Source organism: Cavia porcellus, unplaced genomic scaffold (assembly GCF_034190915.1).
Source record: "Cavia porcellus strain 051 isolate PalLab524CR breed Dunkin Hartley unplaced genomic scaffold, mCavPor4.1 scaffold_1, whole genome shotgun sequence".
Taxonomy (NCBI): Eukaryota; Metazoa; Chordata; class Mammalia; order Rodentia; family Caviidae; genus Cavia; species Cavia porcellus.
The window spans coordinates 199,158,955-199,183,480 of NW_026947484.1; the positions used below are offsets into that span (position 1 = coordinate 199,158,955).

A 24,526-nucleotide genomic window follows, 5' to 3' on the forward strand; every position below is an offset into this window, starting at 1 on the left:
TATACACCGTAACAACAAAATCCTGATCCTTTGCTTGATTTTTGATAAGAGCTTTATGAAGTAGAGTCCATTTTTCTTGTCTTCTTAAGCAAGACAAATGTCCTCTTTCAATGTCACGATGCCATAGAAATAACCAGGCTAGGTTTGGTCTCCTGGTGAGTCCTTGACCTCGGAAGTTGAATCACTGGCAGAACATAGATCAAATCCCAGTTCCGTTACTTCTGGCTTTGTGACCCAGGACCATTTGTGTCCCTGTTCTAGGCCTCAAGTCTTCCCGATAAGGTGGGGACAGCGTGAGGCACATGTCACATACTAAGTGGCTGCCTGGTATTTCATGTATTCCCTGTAAATGTCAGCAAAACACAAATAACCACGGGCAGAAGGCCTGGCTTCTGGGTCTGTGTTGAATTTGCTCCATCGTGCCGAGTGCCGCTTGCCCTTCTGTGACCGATGATTCACCTCGGAGAGGGGAACCCTCAAGGAAAGGCCTGATTTCTTTCTGGGTCCATGGCGGCCAGCACAGGACAAGAATGGGACAGTGTTTCTTGAATGGCTGCTGTCCCTGCACTGAAGGCCCTGTGTGCTGCCTGTAGCACAAGGCTCTGCTGCCTCCCTCAACTGCCACCATGCAGGCTGGTGCTCTTCATCCCTGAATTGATGCTGGATGTTGCCACAGCCCCCTTCCTCTGGGCCACTGCTCCCCTCCCCTCACTGGCCCTCCTGTACTCCAGGGGACAGGGCCAGGAGGGGGCCTGGGCACTGCCAGCATAGAACAGCTCCCCTAACACAAACACACCCATGTGTGCTGGGTCCCCAGAGCCACTCCATCCATACCTGTGCTTAGTCTCAAATCCTCACCCCATCCTGCAGTAGGAGTAGTAGCCTCCGCTCCCCATCATAAACAGCACCTGAGAGATGAGGACTTGGGCCCAAATCACAAAGCAGGGGTGATGGGCTCAGTGTTCAAAGCCAGCCAACAGGAACCCAGAGCTAGGCCTGCAGGATCAGACTCCTCTCCACCCTGCCAGAGTCCTGGGTGGCCTGTCCATTTGTCCTTTCCTTCAAGATCCAGCCCAGGTGGTCCAGGCCATGAGACCCACCAGGAAGAGAAGGGGTGTATAGTCCAGACTTGAGCTGCCCCCACCCCAGGCAAACAAAGCCCAGAATCTTACTCCTGAACAGGGACTTCCCCAAAGTGCCAGGCTTATTTCCTGGAGGTGGAATAGAGGATAAATAAGTCAGAGACCCAGAAACTGAAACTGAAGAGAGAGGAACAGAGTTATTGGGCTGCAGTAGGGCTCCAGTGTTGATAGCCAGAAAGAGGGGAGGTATATAGAAAGACCAAAGCAGAAAATGAAAAAGAAAAAAGGAAGACACAGTGATAGCAAAACAGACCCAAAGATGGGCAGGGAGGTGGCATGTGATACGAATCCATCAGGACAGAGATTCAAGAGAGAAGAAGCAGAGAATGAGAAAAGAGGGGCAGGGCCCTGGGGCTGGAGGGGGGATGGAGACTGAGACCCTGCTCCCCATTCCAGGCAGCGGAGGGGGCGGGCCTGCTGGCAGCAGCAGAGGCTGTTTCCGCTGCACCCCTTATCAGCCTGCTGCCAGATGTTCAGATCCGATGCCAATGTCAGAGAAGTCCATAGTGCTGGGTCAAGGCCGTGGCCGCCGGGAGCCTCAGCTGCGGCGTGGGGAGGGGGGCCGGAGGCCTGCACTAGACCTGCACACTCCCCCTCTGCCTCATGGCTCTCCAGGCTGGACCACCTGGTGGGGGGTGGAAGAGACCAGGTGCCCCTGGGGGCCACTTCTCTACACTGAGAACAGGGACACTTGTGGAGGCGGAATGGAGCTCCTGGCAACATGCGGACACGTACGTCTCTGCACACCCCCACATCAGCGGACACACATGTGGACACGTGCACATAGGAGTGTACAATGTCATACAGGACAGCATGCCACCGTGCCTCTCTGCACCCTCCAGCCTGCTGGTGCCCCTGTCCCCCTCTCTCACAGGAGCCCAGAGCTGGAGGTGCCAGGCAAGACTGGGGACCCAGGACTTTCCAGAAGAGGCCTGATGGAGGCCCCCAGGGCAAGGCAGGTGCTGGCAGCTGGGGGGGCTCCAGCCTTGGGCCCAGGCCTCTCCATGCTCCTCGAGCAGGCGGCGCAGCTGGAAGCTCTTCCTGGGTAGTTTATCTCACAGTGCACACGCTCGGCCCTCAAGGGGTGACCCAGCCTTGCTCCCCACATTCCTCTTCAGCCATACAGCCGTTGGGCCCCCCACAGCCCTGTGTTTGGGGGGTGGTCAGGAGCCACCGCTGAGAGTCATCTCCCTGCTTCTTTGGCTCCTTTCTTCTGCAGCCACGGCTGGTGTTCTCTGCTTTTATCTCTGGGCATCTAATTTTGCCTTCTGGCATGATGGCTCTGTCAGTTTACTCCTGTACCCATCTTTTGGAGTGTCCCAATTTAATTCTGGGGAGACTTGAATGGGACTAAATCTGGGGAAATCTCTGCTCTTCTTTCTGGCTCACAGCAACCAGCTTCCTAGGGTACAACTGAGGCCATGGAGAGGGGACAAAGGGTCTAGGAAAGGGAAAGTGTAGGACTGCCATAGAAGAATTGGGGCACCAGAAAAAATTCAAGCCTCCTTTCACTCACCTGCCAGGAGTCGGCCTGGGTAAGGCCATGGATCAGGACCTGGAGCTGGAAGCTCCCCTATATACTAGAGAAGACCAGGGGGGCAGGGAAGGAAGCTGGGGCTGGAGGTCTTGGCCTGTGGGCCTCCTTCCTGTTTGCAGGGAAGTGACTGCCTCCAAGAGCCATTCGGGGGAGAGGAGGGAGGCCATGGTGACTTCCGGGAAGCTGGCCAAGGGCCTGAGGCCACCCTCCCTGTGCCCACATGGGGCTTGCTGGCCCTGGCTTAAAATAGTGCAGTTCCTCCACTGCTGCTGAGCCCAGCCCAGGCCTCAAAGGGCCACAGGCTGCCACCGGTGCTAGCAGCAGAGGCCTATGGTAGAGGGGTCCATCTCACTATCAAGCCCTCCCTACGTGGCAGCTGCAGACTGTCCTGGCCACAAGTGGGGAGGGGGCAGACGCAGAGTCAGAAGTCCTGAACCCGACACTGACCAGCTGTGAGACTTTGGTATGGTCCTTGCTGCCTTCGAGCCTCAGTTTTTCACTCATGGAAAACAGGGTTGGGTTCCTGGCTAGCCACCAAAAGGAAAGAGTAGAGCAGCCACCTCGGACCTTGGCAGGCAGAAAGTGGACACTCAGAACACCGAGTTCCCCTTGCTGCTCCTAGGATGTGCCTTGAACTCCTCACCCTGTGGAAGTGCTTCCTTAATGCGTCCTGGAGCCTACAACCGCTCCTATGACTGGCTGCGAACAGAGGTTTGTGGAGTGGGAGTTTGCTTGGAGGGCAAGGATGGGGTTGTGGTCTCCATGGTGAGACTTGTTGCCAAGGGAACAAGACTCCAAGAGCCCTGGGTCTGGCAGTTGGGCACTTTTGCCACAGGCTCGGAGAGGCTGACTGCCACTGTGGACATGAGACCCTGACAGGCAGCCAGGCCAAGGCTAGGCCGAGCCTGAGAGGTGGCTCCTGTCTGCTGAGCTTCTGTTGTTGAGATGCAGGGGCAGCACCTCCCAGCACAGTTTCGGCACCCCAACTTTGAGCCAGCCCCAATCCTCTGGAAGCCTTGCACCATGGGCACCATCACCTCTACTGCGGCCAGGGAAAGTGAGGGATCAGAGAACTTGAACCAAGTGGGAAGGGCAAAGCTGGAATACATGTTAGTGAGACCCTGATGACAAGCTTGGTCTCACAGGCTGCCTGGGAAAATTGTGCCCAGGGAAGGACTCCATGTGTAAGACCCAGGCACCCTCCCTGCCATTGTGCTGGCTGCACATCCTGTGGTGACAAAGAAATAACCTGACTCTGCCCTGGGGTTGGCCCAAGGAGGCTCTTAGCACTTAGGAGTGCTAGGAATAGGTGGTCAGTGCCAGTTTTTACCAGCTCCTGAGCTCTTACTGGTTATATAACCTTAGGTAAATTGTTTTCCTCTGGTTCTTGATTTTTTAATTTGTAAAATGAGGTTAGGACAGCATCATTATTTATTGTTGCTCTGGGGAATTTAGCCCACAAAAAAAGATACCTTACTCTATGCTATTGTTTTGGTGATGGGGACAGGGCCTTAGTATAGACAGGGCCTTGTCTATACTAAGCACTCACTGAGTTACACCCTCGGCCCGATTTTATAGTTCTTTTCTGGATTATTGCCTAGCACTCCAAGAAGCCAAGAGCTCAGTGTTACTTAAGTAGCAATTTATAAATGTGAAGCCGTGTCCTAAATTTTAGTTCATGGAGCATCATCTCAATAGTTTTAACACCAGGAACAAATGTCCAATGCTCACACACTTTTGGTAGAACCTGGGCTAAAACAAAATGAGCTTTCTTCGGGTAAGACTTCGCAGAGCCTTTACCATGCCAAGGAAGGTAGGGATCAGTGGGAGGGCAAAAGAGTACAGCATTTCCTACATTTTTGGCAGCTGAACTGTGATCTTTTGGTGGGTAGGAACGAAAAGACACTGGATGCTAGATTCCCAGAATTACAGACTGTGTCGCCTTCTGTGTTTGGGACAGTACTGATTGGTTCAACTTGGCTGGACCTGTTCATCTACTTTATGCAGTTAACTTGTTTCATGGTTTTGTTTGAATCCACAAGGTTCAACCTAAGGCCACTCTTGAGCTTTGTTTCAACTCCAGGCATACATATTCAGCACTATTGAACTGTAAGGCTCAGCAGGGAGGAAGCTGTTGTAACTTTGGTATCAGATAGACCTGGATTCAAAAGCTAATTCTGCTTCTTGTCCGCACATCCCAGCAAACGGCTTCATTCCCCAAGCCTGTTTGCTTCATTGTAAACTGGGGCAAATGCTCAAACCTTGAGAGGTTGTTCTGAGGACCACAGGAGACACTGCCCACCTGGAGGCAGCAGGAGTCTGGTCCCTCTTGTGGTGTGGTGATGACAGCCCATGCTTCCTTTATAACAGTTCCTTTGTTTGAAACTACCTCTTTCAAGCCTCAAGAGCTCTCTGGTGCCTTGGGCTGGGGGCTGAGGCACGGTGGACAGATGGGCACCTCCACCCATTTCATAGTCATACTCTCTTCAGCCTTTATCTTCCCAGGCTGCGGAGTCAGTCTCCTGCTGGTCTTCATCCAGCCCCAACCCAAATGCCACTCCTGAGTATGCATGGTCACGGGACAGTTGAGGCCCAACTCTGACACTGCCCGTGTGACTCCGGCCATGTCTCTTAATGCCGCAGAGCTGCCCTGTGATCACCTCTAGGAAAGCTAGGAAGGATGTCACGTGCTTTCTGGAAAGTAGGTATTGATCTGAGACTGCAAACCACACAGCAAGGTTGTGGACAACACACCGTGGCCAGGGAAGTGCAGCTGTTGTGTGCCTCAGCAGCTGCTTTCTTTCTGCAAGCTCCCAGCCACTCTCCAGCCTCCTCTTGATACTCTTCCCGGTCTCATTCTCTGGCCAGGACAGCCCCACACACCTGAAACCTCCTCACCTTTCTCCTCCATCATTAGGCCTCTGAACACCCTGTTGAGCCTGCTACCTACTGCCTTCCTCTTGGCCTGGGGACCTGCTTCCAGGGCTACCTTCAACTCTACCTCCCGGAGAAGCTTCTCCGGGCGCTGCCCAGTACAAGCTGCTCCCTCCCCGGGCCTTTCCTGCCCAGCACAAGGCTCTCCTCCCTTGGCATGGTGAAGGTCTGTGTGCCTCTCCCAACAGATTTAGCTCAGTTGTACCACTTTGTGGTTGGGTGGCCTTGGGGTAGTTGCTTTACCCTTTACAACCTTAGTTTCTTCATTTATAAAAGAGAAGCCACCATCCTTGAAGTTGAGGAAGGCTCTGGTTCACGAAAAGCCGCAACGCTGTGCTTGGCCCACACAGCAGGCACTGCAGACGGTGCTGGTCCACTGCACCGTGCAGTTCTGAGAACTGCTATCTTCTGCCAGGACTCAGGTGCAGGACTTGAGATGAGCACTGGCCAGAGCAGAGGCACCTCAGGATATGCTGCTTCCCACCCCTGAGCCCCAGACAAGCTTCACAGCCAGATGCATGTGCAGGATTCACATTTATTGGTTCCAATACAGTACCTAATACTTGCTAAACATGCATTTCACACTAACTGGTCACATTTCCACAGGTAGTCAATTCACAGAACAGGGCCCATCCCGTGCCGGAAGGCAGGTGTGGGAGGTAGCAGAGGGCCTGAGAACCCTGCAGAGCCCGCCAACTACCGTTTGATCATGCAGGGTAGATGGTGCCAGGCTGGCAGGCAGCCCTTGGCCAGCCCTTTGGGAGCAAGGGCTCAGAGACATCCCGTTTACCCGATTCTTCCCCGGGACTGTGGGTGGAGGTAGACCAGGGGTGCAGCCCAGGATGGGCTCATGACACAGGTGCCATCAGAGCCCCCGAGTCGGGGGCTGTGGGAGGCAGTGCCCCCATGCCTGGAGCTCAGGAGGGGAAACCTCTTCAAGAGGGGCGGCTTGTCCCTTGCTGGGCAGGTGGGAAGGACTCCCCACACATAGCCAGACATTACAATGCAGCCACAAGCCCCTATCACAGGCCTGGGATGGCAACATAGACAAAAACACCAACACCCCAGGGCAGGCAGGGTTTCTTTCCCGACAGAAACATGTAAACAGCGCGGGAGCTACAGTATTCTTTTCCCACAGGATTCCTCTGAGAGGAATCAACCAGGATGTCACTGGAGAGGTAGTTTTTTTTTTTTTTTTTTTTTTTTTTTTTGTTTTTCATGGAAATTTGAGTCAACAACATTATCACCTATAGTAAGACATTTCATCAAAGAAAACAAGGGTCACCAAGGGGCAAAGAGGATCCTTTGGCCGGCTGGGCTGGCTTCAGGATTTGGAAGACTAGCCTTCACCAGGATCACAGTGTTTTTCTTGGACTTTGAGCGGGCTCTGCCTCGTTCCTAGTTTCCTTTTGAGCTGACAGCTGATTCCTGAGCATGCCATGGCCCACTTGGGCTGCAGGCCCAGAAGGAGGAGGTCAGAGAACAGACTGGGCAGAGGAGTCAGGTTTCTCACGAGCTGGCAGAGGCAGGGCCACCAAGGCTCATGCTGCAGGGCAGTTAGAAGTCTTCAAGTCTCAAAGTGGCCCAAGAAGGCCAAAGAGGAGGCCACAGGCTCTCTGGGGCTCCTGCCTCTGAGGGAAACAGTCTGGGTATGGCTCCCAAGCCCAGAAAAGGAGATGTTGCTTATGGCAGCCAAGAGAGGGGTTTCTGGGACCCTGTAGTTAAATACACATCCCTGAGCTGTGGCCCTAGAAACCCTGACCTCAAGGCTCGCGTGCTTCCAGCCCCTGGTGGGATGATTGCCGTCTCTCATCCTGAGACACAGGTGAAGCATCATTTTAGACACTGGATGGAGATGCTTCCAGCCGAGGAAAAAGGAAGGATGGTCAACTGCAAAGGCAAAGGGGAGTGTGGGGCAGAGGAGGAGGCTCTCATAGGTCAAGGTGGGGGAGAAAAAGAGTAGTGGGGCCTTTATTTAGAGGTGGTTTTTTTCTGTTCTTTTTTTTTTTTAAACCTTCAAGAAAATCAGTAAAGAAAAATTTAAAGTTTAATAAAAAGGACTAGCCTGAGGACTGAAATTTCCTAAAAGCAAAAATTTAAAAAGTAACAAGGAAAAGCACATAGACCAGGTGGCTGAAACTATGAGTTTGGAGCCACTGCCCAACTTCCTTCCTTGCTGGGAAGCCAGGGTCTCTTTACTCTAGCCTATCCTGGGCATGATGTAGATGCTGCCCACACTGATTTGTCTGTCCCATCTGTCCCATTCCCCAGGAAACCAAGAACAAGTAAATGCAGGGAATGGGTAGCAAAGCAGGGAGGCTAGCAGAGGGGCCAGGGTTTTAAAGTACTGCCAGTGCTGACCTGGGCAGATACCTCCCTGAAAGGCAGGGCAGGGCAGCAGCAGGCTAGTGTGAGGTGGGGAAGCCATACAGATGCCTAGGCTCCTCCCGAGCCTGCTCTGTTCCTGGGATCCAGATAGGAAACTTCCTGCTTGCTCCTTTCTATCGCTGGAGGCTGGCCCACCTCTTACAGGCTGGGCAATGGGCTAGTGTCCTCTGAGCTACGTGGAGTGCTTAGACAGGTCCTGGGAAATTTCTCCAGATAAGGGCAAGCACATCACACCGTGCAAAGGACTCCATAGTTCACAAAGGGAGCCAGAAAGCATGAAGTAGAGATGAATCTCCAAGAATCTAACTATTGTCTTGGGTCAAGGAAGTGTTCAAAATGGAGGGAAAAGCTTGCATGTTTCAATATAGTGCAAGGAGGTGGGGTTCTCCTTTTCCACACAGCTCACAGGGTCATATTTTTATGGTGGGAAACTCACTCAAAGTGAGTGCTTATGGTGGCTAGGATAGAGACAGGACAGAGGATTTGAAACAACATATACAGCTTTTTTCTTCTTCTACTAGCAAAAAGGCTGCCTGTTCACTAAACATTATGCGAAAAACAAACAAGCCAAACCTCCCCCTCCAACCTTTCTCTGTGTCCTTCAAACCAAATTCACAAATACATCTAGTGGCTGACCTAATGTCTCCACACTGCTAGCTATACTCCTACCTTCTCCTCATAATACCTGAGTTTGCAATGCAACACATTCACTTTACCCTGTTTAAAAGAAGCCCACGTCATAAAAGGACTGGGTGCAGAAGACATTAAATACGGTCCACAGGTCAGGCTCCGGCTCGGAACACACAGCCACTTGGCTCAGAGATTCTGCAGGGCTCTTGGCAATGAATGGGCTCTTTGTTCTGTGGAATCTGCTGCAAACATTTGTAAAAATGGATTTGTACAATGGCAACTTGCAGAACCTTTCTCCACTCCACAAATTAACAACTTGATCTGTTTAATACTACATGATTGGAGGGATACGTTCTTGCCTGATCAGAGAGCAGTTTCCTTTGACACTCAACCCAATGGGTAGGATGCTTAATTTAAAAAGGAATCTGAAAAAATAGTAATTTGAAAAAAAATACAATTTGATATATGGAGGTCTAAACAAGAAAAGATGCTGCACACAGGAGCCGTCTTAGAGAAGGAGTCTCCAGTGTATGTGTCTCTTCTCCTATTTGAGGAAAGCAGCTCGGAATCTGACCTGGAGCCAAAGGGTATGATCTAGTTGGTTAAATAAAAACTTCAGGAAAGCAAGAAAAATACTGTGAACTTACAAATTAAGACACACACGATCACATAAATCTTCCCACTGTCATATGACACGTGCTGGTTGGAGTTTTTCTAAGGTACATGTCTCCTCTCTCTTACACAGCTGGAGAAATAGCATTGAGGGGGAACACTCTGAATTTTAGATCCAGCAAAGGATAAACATTGCTCCTTTGCTGGTTGGTACCCGTAACACTTCACCAAAAAGAAAAAATTATAAACCGAAGCACACTACCCTGTGTGTGTACACTGTGATCACCTGGGTAGGTTTACCGAGCTGAGTCAGGAAAGCACAATCTTTGAACAAAATGACACAGGAAGTACTGAGGGTCCCTTACGTCCTCCCAAGGGTGCACTGGCTACAGAAGGTGCCTGAGTGTGGGCAGGAACAAATGCTGCATTAAGGCAGAAAAGGAGAAAAGCACCTGAAAGAGCTCCAAGACAGACACAGTGTGGCCCTTGCCAAAGTCCAGAGGGGCAAGAACACTTTCCGGGGTTAGGTGGGGCAGGTAGGGAAAGAAAAGGGGTACAGGCCATATCTGCAGAGACAGGAGACAGGCCCTTAGGCATATGAGGTAGTTTAAAGTCCCCCTTCCCTTCCAGGTGCATTTGGCCCCAGTCTTCCAGGCCTTGGTTGGCCAGGCACTGATTCACAGAAGGGTAGCTGGGCTACTCTAGGCTTTCTGTTCTGGGGCCCTGGGAAAACCTGATCTCATTATGGAGAGATTAGGAGAACTTGGGAGTAGGATTCAGAAGTTTAAATTTTGGCCAGCAGAAGGGTGAATGGTCCTTTCCACTATCTAAAAAAGAGATGAAGTTTAGATTCAGTCTTGTGGGTGGGGTGATGGAGGTGGTGGTAGGGCAGGGGATTCTAAAGGAGGAATAGTTCAGCAGTTTTGCCTTCGTCTTCCCACCCCTTGAAGCAAAGAGGTGAGAGGAGAATAAATCAGTAGTGGGCACTGTGCTTCAGAACATGGCATTTTGGTCAGTTTTTCAAAGGGTTGTGAGGAAGTCAAACTTACAAGGGAGCGGGAAGAAGTCTGAGAGGGCAGGTCTTAGAAGATCAAGCAGGAACCTAGGTAGCCGTAAGCCCTAGCGGAGCTCGTAGGCAAGTCGAGGGACTGACTTAGTGCCACACCTTTGTTGGATGAATAGTTGACAGTGGCAGACATGGATGGTGGAGGCGCAGGGAGAGGAGGGCAGCAGGGTGTGAGAACAGAAGACTTTTCGCCCCTACGTGCGACCTGCTGAGAGGATACCTGCTTTACATCTGGTCATGGAGCTCTGCTCTGAACTCTCACGCTTTCCATCAAGATGGCTCAGCCCTCACTTCCTGTTCCACACGGCTTGCCCATCTCACTCAGTGAATCCCTACCACCACTTCACCCCTTTGGTGTATTCCTGACAAGCATATGGCTAGAAAAAGGCAGTTTGCTCTCTGACAGACGAATACACACGTCTGCTCAGAAAAAGTGGAAATAGTAGGGATGGTCACACCCCCACTTCCATTGAGGTAGTCATCTTTGTTAATACGGAAACAGTCATCTCAGCCCACCCCACCCTCTCCCTCAAAATACAAAAGAACTATCACTAAACAATGACAATACTGTAACATCAGACATCTTCACATTCTGTAAACTGCAAGGAAATGCATCTGCTGCATTCACACAAAAGCATGTGCATCATGTTGAAGGCCATACATTCAACTCTGTCGTGAAATAAATATATAGAAAAATGAGGTTAAAAAAACAGACAAACAAACAAACACTCTTCTTGTTATGGAGGCAACTGCATCACGCCTCCACCTTGGTCTCTGGCTCTCTCTTCCTGAGCCTGTCCTGCCTACCCAAGGCTCTGTGGTTGCCTGAGGGTTCGCAGGGAACAGGTCACTCCTTGACCACACTTGTCTTGCAGGAATGCAGCACCACCTTAAAGAGGAGGGGCAGCTGCTCCAGGGGGACATTCACCATCTTTCCTGGGGAAAGGCAGAGAAGAGGAGTTAGCAGTGGCCAACAGCAGAAGGCTGGTCCTGCCTTCTCTTGTGCTAGTGAAAGGAGAAGTTGCTGGTGCAGGAAGTGGCAGAAAGACTATAAAGGTTAGATAGGGCTGGCATCTACTACCCGCTCCTTTTGGAGTCCTTGGGAGACTCATATCATTCTACTATCTGTGGCTGTGCCAGGTGGGCAAATGCATTATCTCCTTTAGTCTCACAAGTTCCCATATGATAGATGTTACTTTTTAATCCTCATTTTGTAGATGAAAAATCTGACACTGAAAGGCACTGTCCTACCCAGCCCTCTTAGAGCTAAAATACCATTTTTTTTTTTTTTTTTTTTTTTTTTTGGTATTGGGGATCAAACTCATGACTTCATACTTGCCAGTCAGGCCCTATGCTGCTAAGCTAGCCCTTAAAATACCAGAGTTTTATATTGACTTTTTCCATAGTAGAATTTCTAGTATTAAAAACACTGTTCTTCAAACTAATGTAATATGTTAATAGAAGTGTGGGGATAAAGGGTCATGGGGCAAAGAAATTTGTGAAATTCAGGGTTAAAGCAGTTGTATAGGTTTCTTTATTGAGGACTTCTCAGATCATTTAGTGTACTAATACACTTTGTAAATTGCTAAGACTCAGTTGCTTCTCCCTGGCAGTAACTTAGAATCACTTGAGGGACATTTTTATATTTTTGGTACCAGGGATCAAACTCATGACCTCGTGCTTGCCAAGCAGGCACTTATGCCACTGAGTTAAATCCCCAGCCCTTGAGGGACTTTTTTTTTTTTGAGGGACATTTTAAAAATACTGATTTCCAGGCTCTTCCCAGACTAATTAAATGAGACTGTGTGAAGCTGAAAACTGAACACTAACAATGGTTTTTAAAAAGTTCCCAGATGATTCAAAGTACTTTTAGGACCAGTTTACATTTGCTAGACTGTGCTGTGGCCCAAGAGGTGGGCAAGAAATTCCCTATCAGATTCTAAGTTTTTCAATTGAAAATTATTATTGCTCAATTTTGCAGGAACAATCCCAGTCTAAAGGTCACATTTCTGAGCTACCTCTCAGTATACACTAGACAGCTAGAAACAAGAATCTTTACTAAAGGAAGTTAAAAAAAAAAAAAAAAAAAAGCTAACATTATGCAGTAAAATGGACCCATTAAATGTCAAGAAGCTCAGAAGGGGTCAAGACCACAAAGACACACCTAACACAAAAAATTCCTTGATTTTAAAGATAACACTTTCCATGATTCCTGAACGTCTAAACCTATGAAAGTTTTTTTTAAAATTGAGATGTAATTCACATATTGAATGAACTATTTTAAAGTATATAATTCATGGTCCGGGTATATAGCTCAGTGGCGGAGCACTTGCGTAGTATGGTGAGGCCCTGGGTTTCACCTCTAGTACTACATACACACAAAGTATGTATTTCAGGAGATGAAATTAATTTGAGATTCTTCAGCCTGTCTTTCCATTCAGAGAATGTTAGTATCATCAATCATCAGTCTTGTGGAGATTATTCTGAGATTAAATAAGGCCACAAAGTATCCTGTACATCATAGGAGTTTAAGAATTGTGTACTTCTCTACAAAGGAAACACAATTTCCTGTTCTCTGAGGGTAAAGGCAGTATGATTTTATGCAGGTGGGCCTGGAATCAGCCTCTTGAAAACACAGTTTCACAAGCTAAGAGAAGCAAGGAAGAGATGGAAGCCCAGGACACAGAATGTTACCTGCAATGTATCGAATCTCAGGTAAGCACATCATGAGATCAGGAAAGCGGTTGGGCTGATGTGTATATTTATATTCAGTGAAATCCTGGCAAATGTACCAGTATCGCTTGTTCAACTGTTCCAGCTGTGAGGCACTGGTCAGACCCCTGATATCTGAAGCGGGGGGGAAAAAACAAATCACACAGATAATGGGAGGGGCTTTCTAATGCAGAAAAACACATTATTGAGTATGTGTATCTTCCAATTAAAAACTATTAAAAATGGTCACAACAGAGGGTCTTTTATATTTCTGATATGGATGACCTAAACTCTAGGTAAAAGAAAAGAAATAAAAGAAAAAATGTATGTATAAGGACAGTTACTAGACTTGAAGGCTAGGTTGTGTCTTTCTCAATTTCACACCCAGCTCCCAGTACAGGGCCAACACTAAACAGCCAATGAACAATGAAACATTATCATGTGAATGACTACCCAGCTTTTTTTTTTTTTTTTTTTTTTTTGGTCTTTTTTCTTTTTATGGGTACTGGGGATTGAACTCACGACTGCCTGCTTGCAAGGCAGGCGCTTATGCCGCTGAGCTAAATCCCCAGCCCCAACTACCCAGCTTTTCAAATTTCACAGTATCTTTGAATTTGCCTAATGCTGGAGTCAATCAGAACTCTTGCTGATACCTACATGTTCATGTGTGCCAAATACATATACAACACCTAAAACATAAACACACACACGTAGCTTCATTTCCCTCTGCTCTCTTTTTCTGTATACTCTTTTCTCTAGCTATCTATCTAGAAAAATACATTTTTCTATATAGAATATGAATAAAATAGTCTCTATATCAATTTTACCCAGGCTTTGAAGCCCAGCTCAAATTTCTCCTCCAAGAAGTCACTGTGACCTCCTCCTCTACAGAGAAGCAGTGACTGTGCTGAGTGCTAGCAGAATGTGTGCTGCTCAAGGGGCCTGAGGTCTGATTTTCTTTAATGTTGCTAGTGCTCAGCATAGGGCTTTGCCTGCAGACACCAGATAAATACATACGCAGTGCAGAGGCTAGAGGAGTAGGTCCGGCCAGCATGGGGGAAGACATGCAACAGGAGACTAAGAATATCTGAATTGGCAAACTGAACACAGGAAAAAAGCACTTTCACAGACACCAACACTGCCCAGTTCCACTTTGGCAGTAGAGAACTCACATGTCACTGCAGAAAAAAGAACATAAATTCTGAATATGCTGGTTACCAGCAGCTACCGTGTGCCACTTTGCAGCTAATTCTCCATAATCACATCCAGTTATTCTTCTAATTAACAATCATGCTTGATAGGCATTACACTTTTATGCACTGCCATTCTTCCCAAAGGGGTTTCAGAACTGCTGCTGGCCTGTCACAGAGGCCTTATCTCCAATAGCTTCATCAGTCACTCTGCTCTTCAATGACTGGTAAACTTGGTACATATTTTAAATGACGCATGTACTGTCCTTGGTGTCTGTGTTTAAATGCATGAAAACTGACTAAACAAAGTGAATCCTCTTCCTTCCTCTGTGAGTTATAGAGATTGTGGCATTTAGGTTTCAAGAAAAAAGTCGAAAGCATTCCCTGCTCTGTAAAGGGGCAGATGATGACAAGGGGGGAGGTTTAGGCCTTCCAAGATTGGTCGTCACATGGTGTGATAGGTTCTGCAACAGTCTCAAAGAGGGAGAGAGTGTGTTTGTGTGTGTGCATGCTCGTGCACATGGTTATGAAACAGGAGGGAAATGCTCATTGGTAAGAAAGAAATATGCCTTTCCCCAGCCCCACCCCAGACACTCACCTTGATTTAGGAAGTTAATGGCTTTCATGCACGCATACTCCTCATTGCTGACCTTCAGCTGGTGGAACTTGTGATACAGGTAGATGAGCCGCTCGATTACCTCCATGCCTTCATCACTAAATCTGGGGAACAGACAGAGGTTTCACCTATGGGCTCTGATATCAGTGACCTCAGAAAGGGCAGATAAAGAGCTCTCACAGCTCGTTTCCTAAGGTCTACCTTAGGAAAGAGGCTGACCTTGGGGAAACAGAACCCACAGGCAGATCCACAGTTTGTTCAGGGCCAGCACAGCTCTTGCAGGCTGTTTTCTCTTTTTGTTGTTGTTGTTCCAGGGATCGAACTCACGACCTTGTGCTCACCAGGCAGGTGCTTATGCTGCTGCGCTAAATCCCCAGCTCTCAGGCTGTTTGTCTTGAGGTCAGACAGTCAGATCTGGGCTCAATTTTAGCTCTATCTCACACAGCTCTAAGACTCTGTGAAGGTCATTCCTCAAGATCTGAAGTCCTCCTTTGTAAAATAATGTGAGCCTGCTTGGGCTAAGAAGAGCCACAGGAGCACTGAGATGTAAATGTGGAGCAACATCACAATATTAAGATACTTCTTTTCAGTGGTATTGAGGATTGAGCCAAGGGCCTTTGCACTGATCTATATCCTCAGTACTTTAAAAAAAAAAATTTTTTTTTAAACTTTGTATTCGTACCAGGGATTGAACTCATGACCGCCTGCTTGCAAGGCAGGTGCTTATGCTGCTGAGCTAAATCCCCAGCCCTCATTTTTTAAAAATTTGAGACAGAGTCTCAAAATTCAAAGTAGTCCAGGGTGGGGTTGAACTTGTGTTCTGCTTTTTTTAGCCTCCCAGTGTGCTAGCACTATGCCATCATGTCTGGCTTTAAGATACAGCTTTTGTTGAGACACAGCTGCCATGGTGACACTACGTGAGCCTCTGCCCAATACTGAAAAAAGTGCCAGTCATTTTTGTTTAGGTTCACTGTTTTCAGTAGGCCCAAAGTTACACACAATGAAAAATTTTACTGCTGTCCTGGAGGGAAGAAAACACTGACTCTCCATGACATGTTAGCCTCTGCTGGTATTTAATTCTTTCAAGTGTACAAGCTGGGTGAGACAATCACTACCATTGTAAAGATGAGATAATCAAGTTGAAAGAAGGCAGACCTGTATGTAGAATTAGAACTTGGAACCTGGGCTAACTTCTTAAGGGCTTGGTTTGCAATGTGTGGTGGTGTCCTTGGCCTGTCCCAGAAGAGATGGCTCAAAATTGGCCACACCTCTCCGCATAGCTCCCAAGATAGGGCCTAGTGTTCTAGGTATGCTTATACCAGAGACTGCACATCACCAAACCAAGGAAGTAAGTGCTTAATGGGAAAACAGGAGTTTATAAACACTAGGCTCAGGATGGCCTAAATCACAGCAAGAGTGAGCTAGACAGTAGTTCAAGAAGAGTTCTACACAGGCCTCAGATGTCAGCTTAGTCATGAAGAAAAGAAACTCAGCTCTACTGCACTTCCCAGTGATATGTTCAGATCTGGGCACACAGCCATGTGCCAGACAAGGGGGCCCAATCTGGGAAGGACCTAGAACACCTGGGAATGTACTACAATTTCTGGACTCTACTGATTTTTGTGTTAACTGCAGGCTTTGACTTCCTGGGCAAACAGAATATAGTATTTTCTCTTCCCTGGGGAAAGCCTTGCTGTGGTTGAAGCCAGAGATCCCTGTACTTCTCAAGAACCAGTAGAGCCATGGCTGCAGGTACCTGTAATCCAGAACTCTGCGCCCTTCACCATATGGCATGGAGTCCAGTTTGAGCTAGGGCTTCTCTGTTCGCCGATTATGATGGTGATTCAGTTTGTCTGTATACCTGGCCCAATGGCTTTTACCCCTTTACTGATACTTTCCCAGAATGGCTGATGGACAAACCCATGTCAAATTACGTGCCGAGGGTTTGCTACCTGCTAGGCACTTTATTCCACATATATCTCACTGGATATTTTTAATAAATAAAAAGTGTATCAGTCATAGACTTTTTTTGTTCTCTCTCAAAATAAAGCTCAGAGAGGTTATTTACTTAACCCCTATTACTTACTTACACTCTTTACATGCATTCTTACAATTTACCTTCCTGATAATTGCAAGTAAAAATATTTATGTTAGGGATGAGGGTACAGATACACAGATGGCTTCTCCAAAGTCACACAGTATGTAAGAACCAGGGAGCCCCAGTTTAAACCTAGGCTTCCTAATCTCAACCTGTAGGTTTTCCCCTGTGCCACTCTCCATGCCCAATCTTGAACTGCCTACTGGGACAGTGGATCTGCATAGGTGTTGGGTGCATCCATGATGCTAAGATCTGCAGAAGGCAGCATGAAGAGAATAAAGATCACTCCAACATTATACTTTTCTGGAGTATGCTCTTGAGAAGAAAATCAGAGCTTTAGCCTCGATTCCCTTTAGCACGTACATGGAAGAGTGGAATGGGGCTGAGATGAGGTGGGCTAAGGGGAGAAATGGAGTCAGCATCTGTCTGGTCACCGAGTACCTAACAAGCAAAGATAATGCTCTCCCTCAATCAGCAACCTCTTGCCCCAAGTGTTCACCCTGGCACTGCTGAGCTTGCAGGTGTGTGGCTGTCGGCCAGATCCCAGGTTCCTGTTCCTGGCTGCATCTTGACCTGGGGGGCACAAAGAGGCTCTCAAGTGGCTGGCTCATACATCTGTGCCAGATCTGCTGTTTCTTTTGGGGACAGAAAATCCATTTTTTCCAAATTTCCTTTACCAGGCAACTATTCTGGACCCCTGGCATTGGTGGGGGCTGGCAGCCAGCCCACCAGCCCCCACTCAGTCTCCACAGCTTGACTGCAGAGCTTGCCTCCACACCCACATCCCACCCCTTGATAAACAAAGTTGTTCTCTGTTCCACGGGCATGCTTTCTCCTGCAGCCAAGCCTCCTCCACATCTGCCCACTCCACAGTTCTGATGCCACTGTATTCCCTGTCTGCAAGTTATCAGCATTTGAAGCCATAAAGCTGGACAAACACACCCATTCTTCTTCTAGGTTCCTATCACACAAGCATGCTAGGGCAAGGAAAACATTCCTGCCAGGATCCCCCAGACCACTGGACCATTCAGGCAGCAATTGAAGCTGACACTATGTAAGTTATATCCCACAGAGGGGTGAAGAGGCCCAGTTGTCTCTGTTCCATTCATCTAAATGTGTCTTCTCCAGCAGCAGTCAGCTATAGCCTACAAGGAACTGTCATCTTGGGATCCACACAGACTTCCATGCAAAGTCAGGTTGTGTAGCTCCAGGACCAACTTCTCAAAGTCAAACCTTCCGAACAGGCTCAGGGAAAATAAATTTAGTGGAGGGTAATGGTAAAGAGCTTGCATTCTGGAACACAAAAGACCCAGGTGATGGTCTGAACTCCATCTCTTTCTAGCTTTGAAGATCCTCATTTCTACAGCAGGAATAGTATCAGTGCCAGTCTCAGGATGGCAGTGAGAATTTAACAAATAACCTATGTAATGCACTTACAATGCAATTTAGTGCAATAAATTCTCTATAACTGTTATTATTAATAGAATTATTGCCATCATCACTGCTCCCATTACTGCAGCAAAGAAGATGACAGTCTTTACAGGTTTAGGAAATAGCTTTTTAGGGTCCAGGCTGGGAAGCTGGAAGGCAACTTTCCAGAGACTTGGCCAAAATGGAACTGGTGTTCCATTCAGCTCAAGGTATCTCCTTCTGGGAGTGAAGGAGTGTTGATTAGGGCCAGGAGCAGTCTCTGGCTGGTGCTACAATCTGCTTTAAATCAAATTGGTCTAGCTCACTGTGATAACAGTCTGATTAAGGAATATGGACACCATAAATTTGATTGAATATTTCAGGGGAGAAAAGGAGGTGGCCATGTATCATCTGGGAAAAGGTTTTTCCTGACAGCAGGCACTCACACTCAAGAGTTGTGCACAAGTAAAGGCTGCCTGAGGCAGTGGGAGTAACACAGGCACAAGTGGAGTAGGAAAGAGCTATGGCTAATTACAGGCTGCACACTCTGGGCTTCCAGCAGAGGGGGAGACTTCAGTGATTACTTTCCCTCTAGAAGCCTCACATCTCCCATGCCACGTGTTCCCAGTTTTACTCGCACTTTAGGCTTCCCAGAAACCCAAGCCAAACTCAGAGCAATTCATCTCCTATCGTGCTCTTCCCAAGCTCCTTTCTCTCGGCAAGAGGATCTGTACCTATGTGCCCAGCTACTGGGAAAACATAGCAGTCACCCAACTTCTCCCACTCAGGGGTGGCCAACAACCTCTTCGCCAATGCTTGGCTTTGTGCTGCCCTTTCTGGTCCCACATCACTGCTGCCTGGTCCAGGCCTTGTTTTCTTTCAGATGGCTGTGAAGAGCCTCCAATTCAGCTACGGGGCTGTAAGGTTATCCATACCAATCTACCTTGAGCTTTGCAGTCGTAGAAATCTAATTATCTAATTCTCCCAGAGAAATACTTCCTACAACATAAACTACTACTACACTATCAAATCCGCTTTTTTTTTTTTTTTTGGTACAGAGGATTGAACTCATGACCTCGTGCTTGTGGGGCAGGAGCTTACACCACTGAGCTAAACCCCCAGCCCCAAATCTGAATTCTTCAGATTGGCAGTTGAGCCCCTTTCTGAACTGTCTTGGCCGTACCCTTGTCTCCAATCACTCCTCTGTTTCTCCCCCACACAATGTCTTTATACCTTAGTCTGTAGGCTTGCTTTTGGGTCTCTGCACATAGCATTCACCTAGAACTAACTATTGTGTTACTCTCCTGCCCTTCTTCTGTTTCCCACAATGTACCCAGAGACTTCCTACTTGCAAGTACACCTCCAATAAAAGTCTATTCTTCTGGGAAGTCCTCTAATTCTGTAAGGAGTGGCCCTCATTCCCTAGTCTGCTTGTATGGTCCTTCACACACCTCAACCTCCAACAACAGGACCTTGCACTGTACATTGGATCTGCTTCTATTTGCCTCCCAGCCCTCTCAACCAAGAATATGGACTCTGAGTCACAAACCACTATTTGTATCATCTGCAATCCCAGCCCCCTTTCCCAAATGTACAACAGATGATCAGTAAACAGCCATGGATCAGAATTAACATACCAAAGTTCAAGTCTTCTTTTTCCATTGATGGGTTCCACAACAGGATGAGAATCCTAACAATAAATCCCTTTTTTAAATCCTCGGGACCTATTTGGAGTTCAGCAGAATCATGTGTTCTAGAGTTAGCTCTGTTAAAACTGTGATGATGGAAAAGTCCTAACATTTGCTCTAGTCAGTACGGCAGCCATAAGACACATGTAGCTACTGTGTACCTGAAATGTGGTCAATGGCAAATGAGGATTTTTAATTTTAGCTAACTGTTTGAGAAGTCATAGGAAGCTAGTGGCTACTACACCAGACAGTGTAGCTTTAGATCCTCCTTTATAAGGAGACATTCTAGGAAATAAAGGTTTCCTCACTAATTCAACTGCTACTAGCCCCTGGCTTTGCTGACTTTGTAGGCAGTCCCAGGCAAACAGGGAAGCCAGCTGGCAAACTCCTGACAACAAGAGAGCAGGCGGACTGCTATCCAAACACCCCCTCAGCCCAGAGTTATGGAGCTGGAGATAGGACTTTGCTGGAAATAATGAATTAGAGGCTCTGGACAAGGGGTTAGCTTATCTACAAAATTAGACAGCTCTGTTTACAGGACAAAGAGTCAGCTGGGTTCAAAACTCTTGTCACTTATAGATCATCTTGAAGCCAGTGAGCATCATTAATAAGGAAATATTAGAAAAGCAGGGGAGAGAGTTGGCGCCCAGACTCCTCCCTCCCTCAGCTGTGCAAAGGGCCCCGGAAGGTCTCAGAGCTTTGCTTCTGGCTTGAGCCTTGGCCTTGTTTCTATGCCATGACTGGGGGGAAGGGGATGAACCCCAGTCCTGTGAAGAGAAGCATGGGGGCTGCCATTCCACCTTCTCTGGCTCTTATCCATGTGCATCTTTCTTCCTTCCGAGTGTGCTTTGATTTGAAATCCTATGACTTCCAATTATTTTTTAAATGCCCAACAAAGGCGGTTTATTGAAAATGTTTATTTAAATGTGAGTTAAGCTATGTAAGACACTTCATATGAATAATTTAATAAGCCAGAAAAGTTGCCTCAACAGATCATCCATCTTGATCTTTGGGGTCAGAAAATAGTCACCATGTGTTCCAAGTCTCCAAAGCAAAAAAGTGCTGGAAGAGGCTATGGTGCCACAGGGAGGAAGTCAGTACATTCTCACCTGTAGGGTAAGAAGAATGTGGCCACTGAGATGAAACTTTATGACAGAAAACAGACAAGAGAACTACTCCATCTCTTAGTTACTTGTTCTGAATACCTCACCACATCTCAGCTGCGTGAAAGAGTCTAAACTTCACAGTTAGGCAAGTGCAAGCTCAAACATTGGCTCTGGATGCAAACCGAAGACCAAGGTTGGGCTTTCTGAATTTCAGTTTTCTTGCCCATAAAAAGGCACAATGACCTATAACCTTGAACACTGTGAGAAGGAAATAGACACTATGAAATATCTAGCTTAGCCTCTGACATATAATAGTGCCACAAAGACTCCTAGGTCTCTTTTTTGAATTAAAACTATAGTTCAGAGCCTCTTTCTTGTAGGCAGAGTTTCGATTTTTGTTTCTTCCAGTTACACTGTCATATCTCACTAATCTAGATGTCATAAAAACAACAGCTTAGCACTCTGCTAAGTCTGACTCCACAGTGTTTGCTCTTCACACCCACTTTTTGAGGAAGGTGGTTTTTTTTTGGTGCTGAGGATCAAACCCAGGACATGCAAGGCAAGAACTCTACTATTGAGCCATGTCCTTAGTTCCAGGAGGTTATTATTCTTATCTCATTTTTAAAATTTACGACCTAAAGATAAGAGACGTGGCTGACATCACAGAACTACTACTAAGTGGCATAGTGAGTATCCAAATTCAGGTGTGCATGAGGAGCGGCTTGAAAGGTGCAAGTGGTTTGGTTGCTTGGGTTCCTTCCAAGACAGCAGTCTTACCTGTGCAGTTCTTCATCAGAGGGTGAGTATTTGGCAGTAACATCAGCCAGCTCCCCAAAGATCTGCTTGCTGTAAACCGTGAGGGACGACAGCAGGATTAACTCCTGCCATGTAGAGCTCAAGAGGCACGTGTAATCTTTGATTGACAGCTCACAGAAGAAAGGCAGCTTCTTGATCCAAGCAATCTGCCTAAAGAGCAGCTCGTCAGCCAGTCGGCAAAGCAGGGCGAACAACTCTGCCTGTGTCACAGCATATCTGGGGACAGGGAAAGTCATTTCTATCAGCTGGAGGATGAGCATAGACACAAGAAGCCACCCCTAAAGGCACAAAGCGTCCCTGGCAGTGAGATCCTTCCCCCTTGATCAGAGATCTCCAGGGTCATTCAGTTCAATTTTATTTATTTATATTTTGTGGTACTAGGGATTGAACTCAGTACTGTACTGAGTTATATCTCCAGCCCATTTTCTTTTTCTTCCTCCTCCTCTTCCTCCTCTTCTTCTTCTATTTTGTGGTTCTGGGAATCAAACCTAGGGCTTTAGCATGCTAGATAAGCACTTCATCAATAAGCTACGGCCCCAACCTCTGTCCTTTTTCTCTACTGGTTATTTTGAGACAGAGTCTTGCTAAGTTGCCCAGAGTAGGTGTGAACTTGAGATCTTCTTGCGTAAGTTTCCCAGAGTGCTGGGTTTTACTGATGTGCCCCATACCCATTTTGACTGTTTTCTTATAAGAGGGCAAGACTAAGGCCAGAAGCAAGCTTAGGGAAGCAGAAGTGGACCTGGTAAGTAAAGGATGCTGAGAGAAAAGAAGACTTAGAAATTTGTACAATTATCAGGAAAAATGACTTTTAATATTGGTGACCTCTAATGTTCCATGTCTTAGAGAAAATTCCAAGTCACTACTGCCCTAGTTTTGGCCGTGAGAACTCCAGTGCGGTGAATCTAGTATCCATATAATTCAGGGGCCAGCACAAAAGAAGAGCAGAGGGGCCACAGCTGAAAGCACAGAATGAGTGCAGCAGCTTTTGCTGCTCTCACTGCACCCTCTGGTGGTGAGTTCAGGAGTCAGAGTTGTTCATCTTTCCCTTAAGCTTACAGCACATTTCTCAACTTTTGCCTGAGGGGGGCCTCTGGGGCCACAGACTCAGTGCCCCAGTTTCTTCCTTCCCACGTTCCTTGGCATCTTTTTATGCCTCTTTATTCAGACATGGAAAGGCTCTGTGTGTCTTCTCGTGGGTGGATATTTGAGTCTCCTCTTCTGAAGCTGAAGGTTTGCTTAGGAAACCTTAGGATACTTTCTGGGAGGTCTAAGACTGATAACATTACAACAGCCTATGCTCTGGGCTCTGGGCTCAAGGATGCAGCAATGGGTGGGCCTGACGGCTGAATATAACTTACTTAGGCAGAGACAACTGTAGACTCACAGTAGTTGTTCTATCCACTCAGGCCTGTACCCAAGGGTAACATGCCACCAGGCTACCTATGAGTATGGTGGCTAGAGATGTACACAGATGCATCAGTTAGGCCTTGGATGCCTTGTTAAGGAGCCTAGATTGGTATATGATTATAATTCATCTCTGGCACAGAAGCTCTGACCCATCCTGGGTCAGGTGATTTGACTCCAATTCCACAGGGAATGAAAAGTAATCCCAACTCTATGAGAAAAGATGATTAAGGGGAAAAAACGAGGGACTACTGACTTCACAGATGAGCAGATCTGTCACTTGATACTTGTGTCATCACCCATTATCTCCTGATTTATGCCAAAGCCTGAGGTAGATTTGGCAGGGATGTAGGCAGGTATAGAGTAAGGACATTTTGAAGCTTTAAGGGTGATAAACAGGGCAGAGCTCACTTACCCATCTTCGATCAACATGGGTGTGCCCAGTGGCTCCAGGTCTTCGGCTGACATCAACTGGTGAATCAGACTGTATGACTGGGGGTCCAGGCTGCGAGCTTGTGGGGGCAGAAGTGGTGAATGGCCAGAATAGCTCAAAAGGTGTGGAATGTATTGATAATGTGGAGGCACAGACATCCCCATGTACTGCTCCCTGAATGTCATGAATCCATTTAGTTCCACAGACCTACTGGAAAGAAAAATTTCATGTCAAGCAAAGTCACAGCAGGTCTCGTGCCTACTCACAAGAAATGAGCCACTAGGTAGTTTAGGTGTTCTTTGGCTATAAAGTCAGTATCTCATTAAGCCAGGGAACATAATCAGTGGTTTCATGCTTATCACTGCTACTAGACTCCCATCTGTAAGTCAAGGACTGTGTGGGTGGCATGAATGTGGGGTTCACACTGGACACTCAGTGTCCGGCAGAGGAGGTAGTGAATAAATGAAGATATGAGGGGCTGGGCATTTAGCTCAGTGGCATAAACACCTGCCTTGCAAGCAGGCGGTCGTGAGTTCGATCCCCGGTAGAGAGAGAGAGAGAGAGAGAGAGAGAGAGAGAGAGAGAGAGAGAGAAATGGATAACTGCATGTATGTTTAAGTGTATAGGATTGACAACCATATTACTAAGTTTTTGTTGGATAATTGAATAAAATTGTTTGCAGTCTTGCTGTTTGAATTCCCACTTTATATGTTCCACTTTTGTATCCTGAACAACTATTGTAAA

General features: G+C 47.3%; 1 protein-coding gene across 3 annotated transcripts in view; it reads right to left on the reverse strand.

Moving 5' to 3' along the window:
• Nucleotides 1-6,128: 6,128 nt before the first annotated feature.
• The window catches only part of Nr6a1 (nuclear receptor subfamily 6 group A member 1), a 202,895-nt gene continuing 184,497 nt past the window's right edge, over nucleotides 6,129-24,526 (reverse strand). For 2 of the 3 annotated variants that reach the window (XM_003470787.4, XM_063227349.1), the window contains 5 exons: nucleotides 23,765-23,992; nucleotides 21,907-22,161; nucleotides 14,810-14,931; nucleotides 13,004-13,156; nucleotides 6,129-11,245 (listed from right to left, as the gene is read on the reverse strand). In XM_003470787.4, coding sequence (XP_003470835.1) covers nucleotides 11,157-11,245; nucleotides 13,004-13,156; nucleotides 14,810-14,931; nucleotides 21,907-22,161; nucleotides 23,765-23,992 — 847 coding nt within the window. In that variant the 3' untranslated portion in view covers nucleotides 6,129-11,156. The remainder of the gene's footprint in view (nucleotides 11,246-13,003; nucleotides 13,157-14,809; nucleotides 14,932-21,906; nucleotides 22,162-23,764; nucleotides 23,993-24,526) is intronic. The other variant, XM_063227343.1, reaches the window with a different exon arrangement.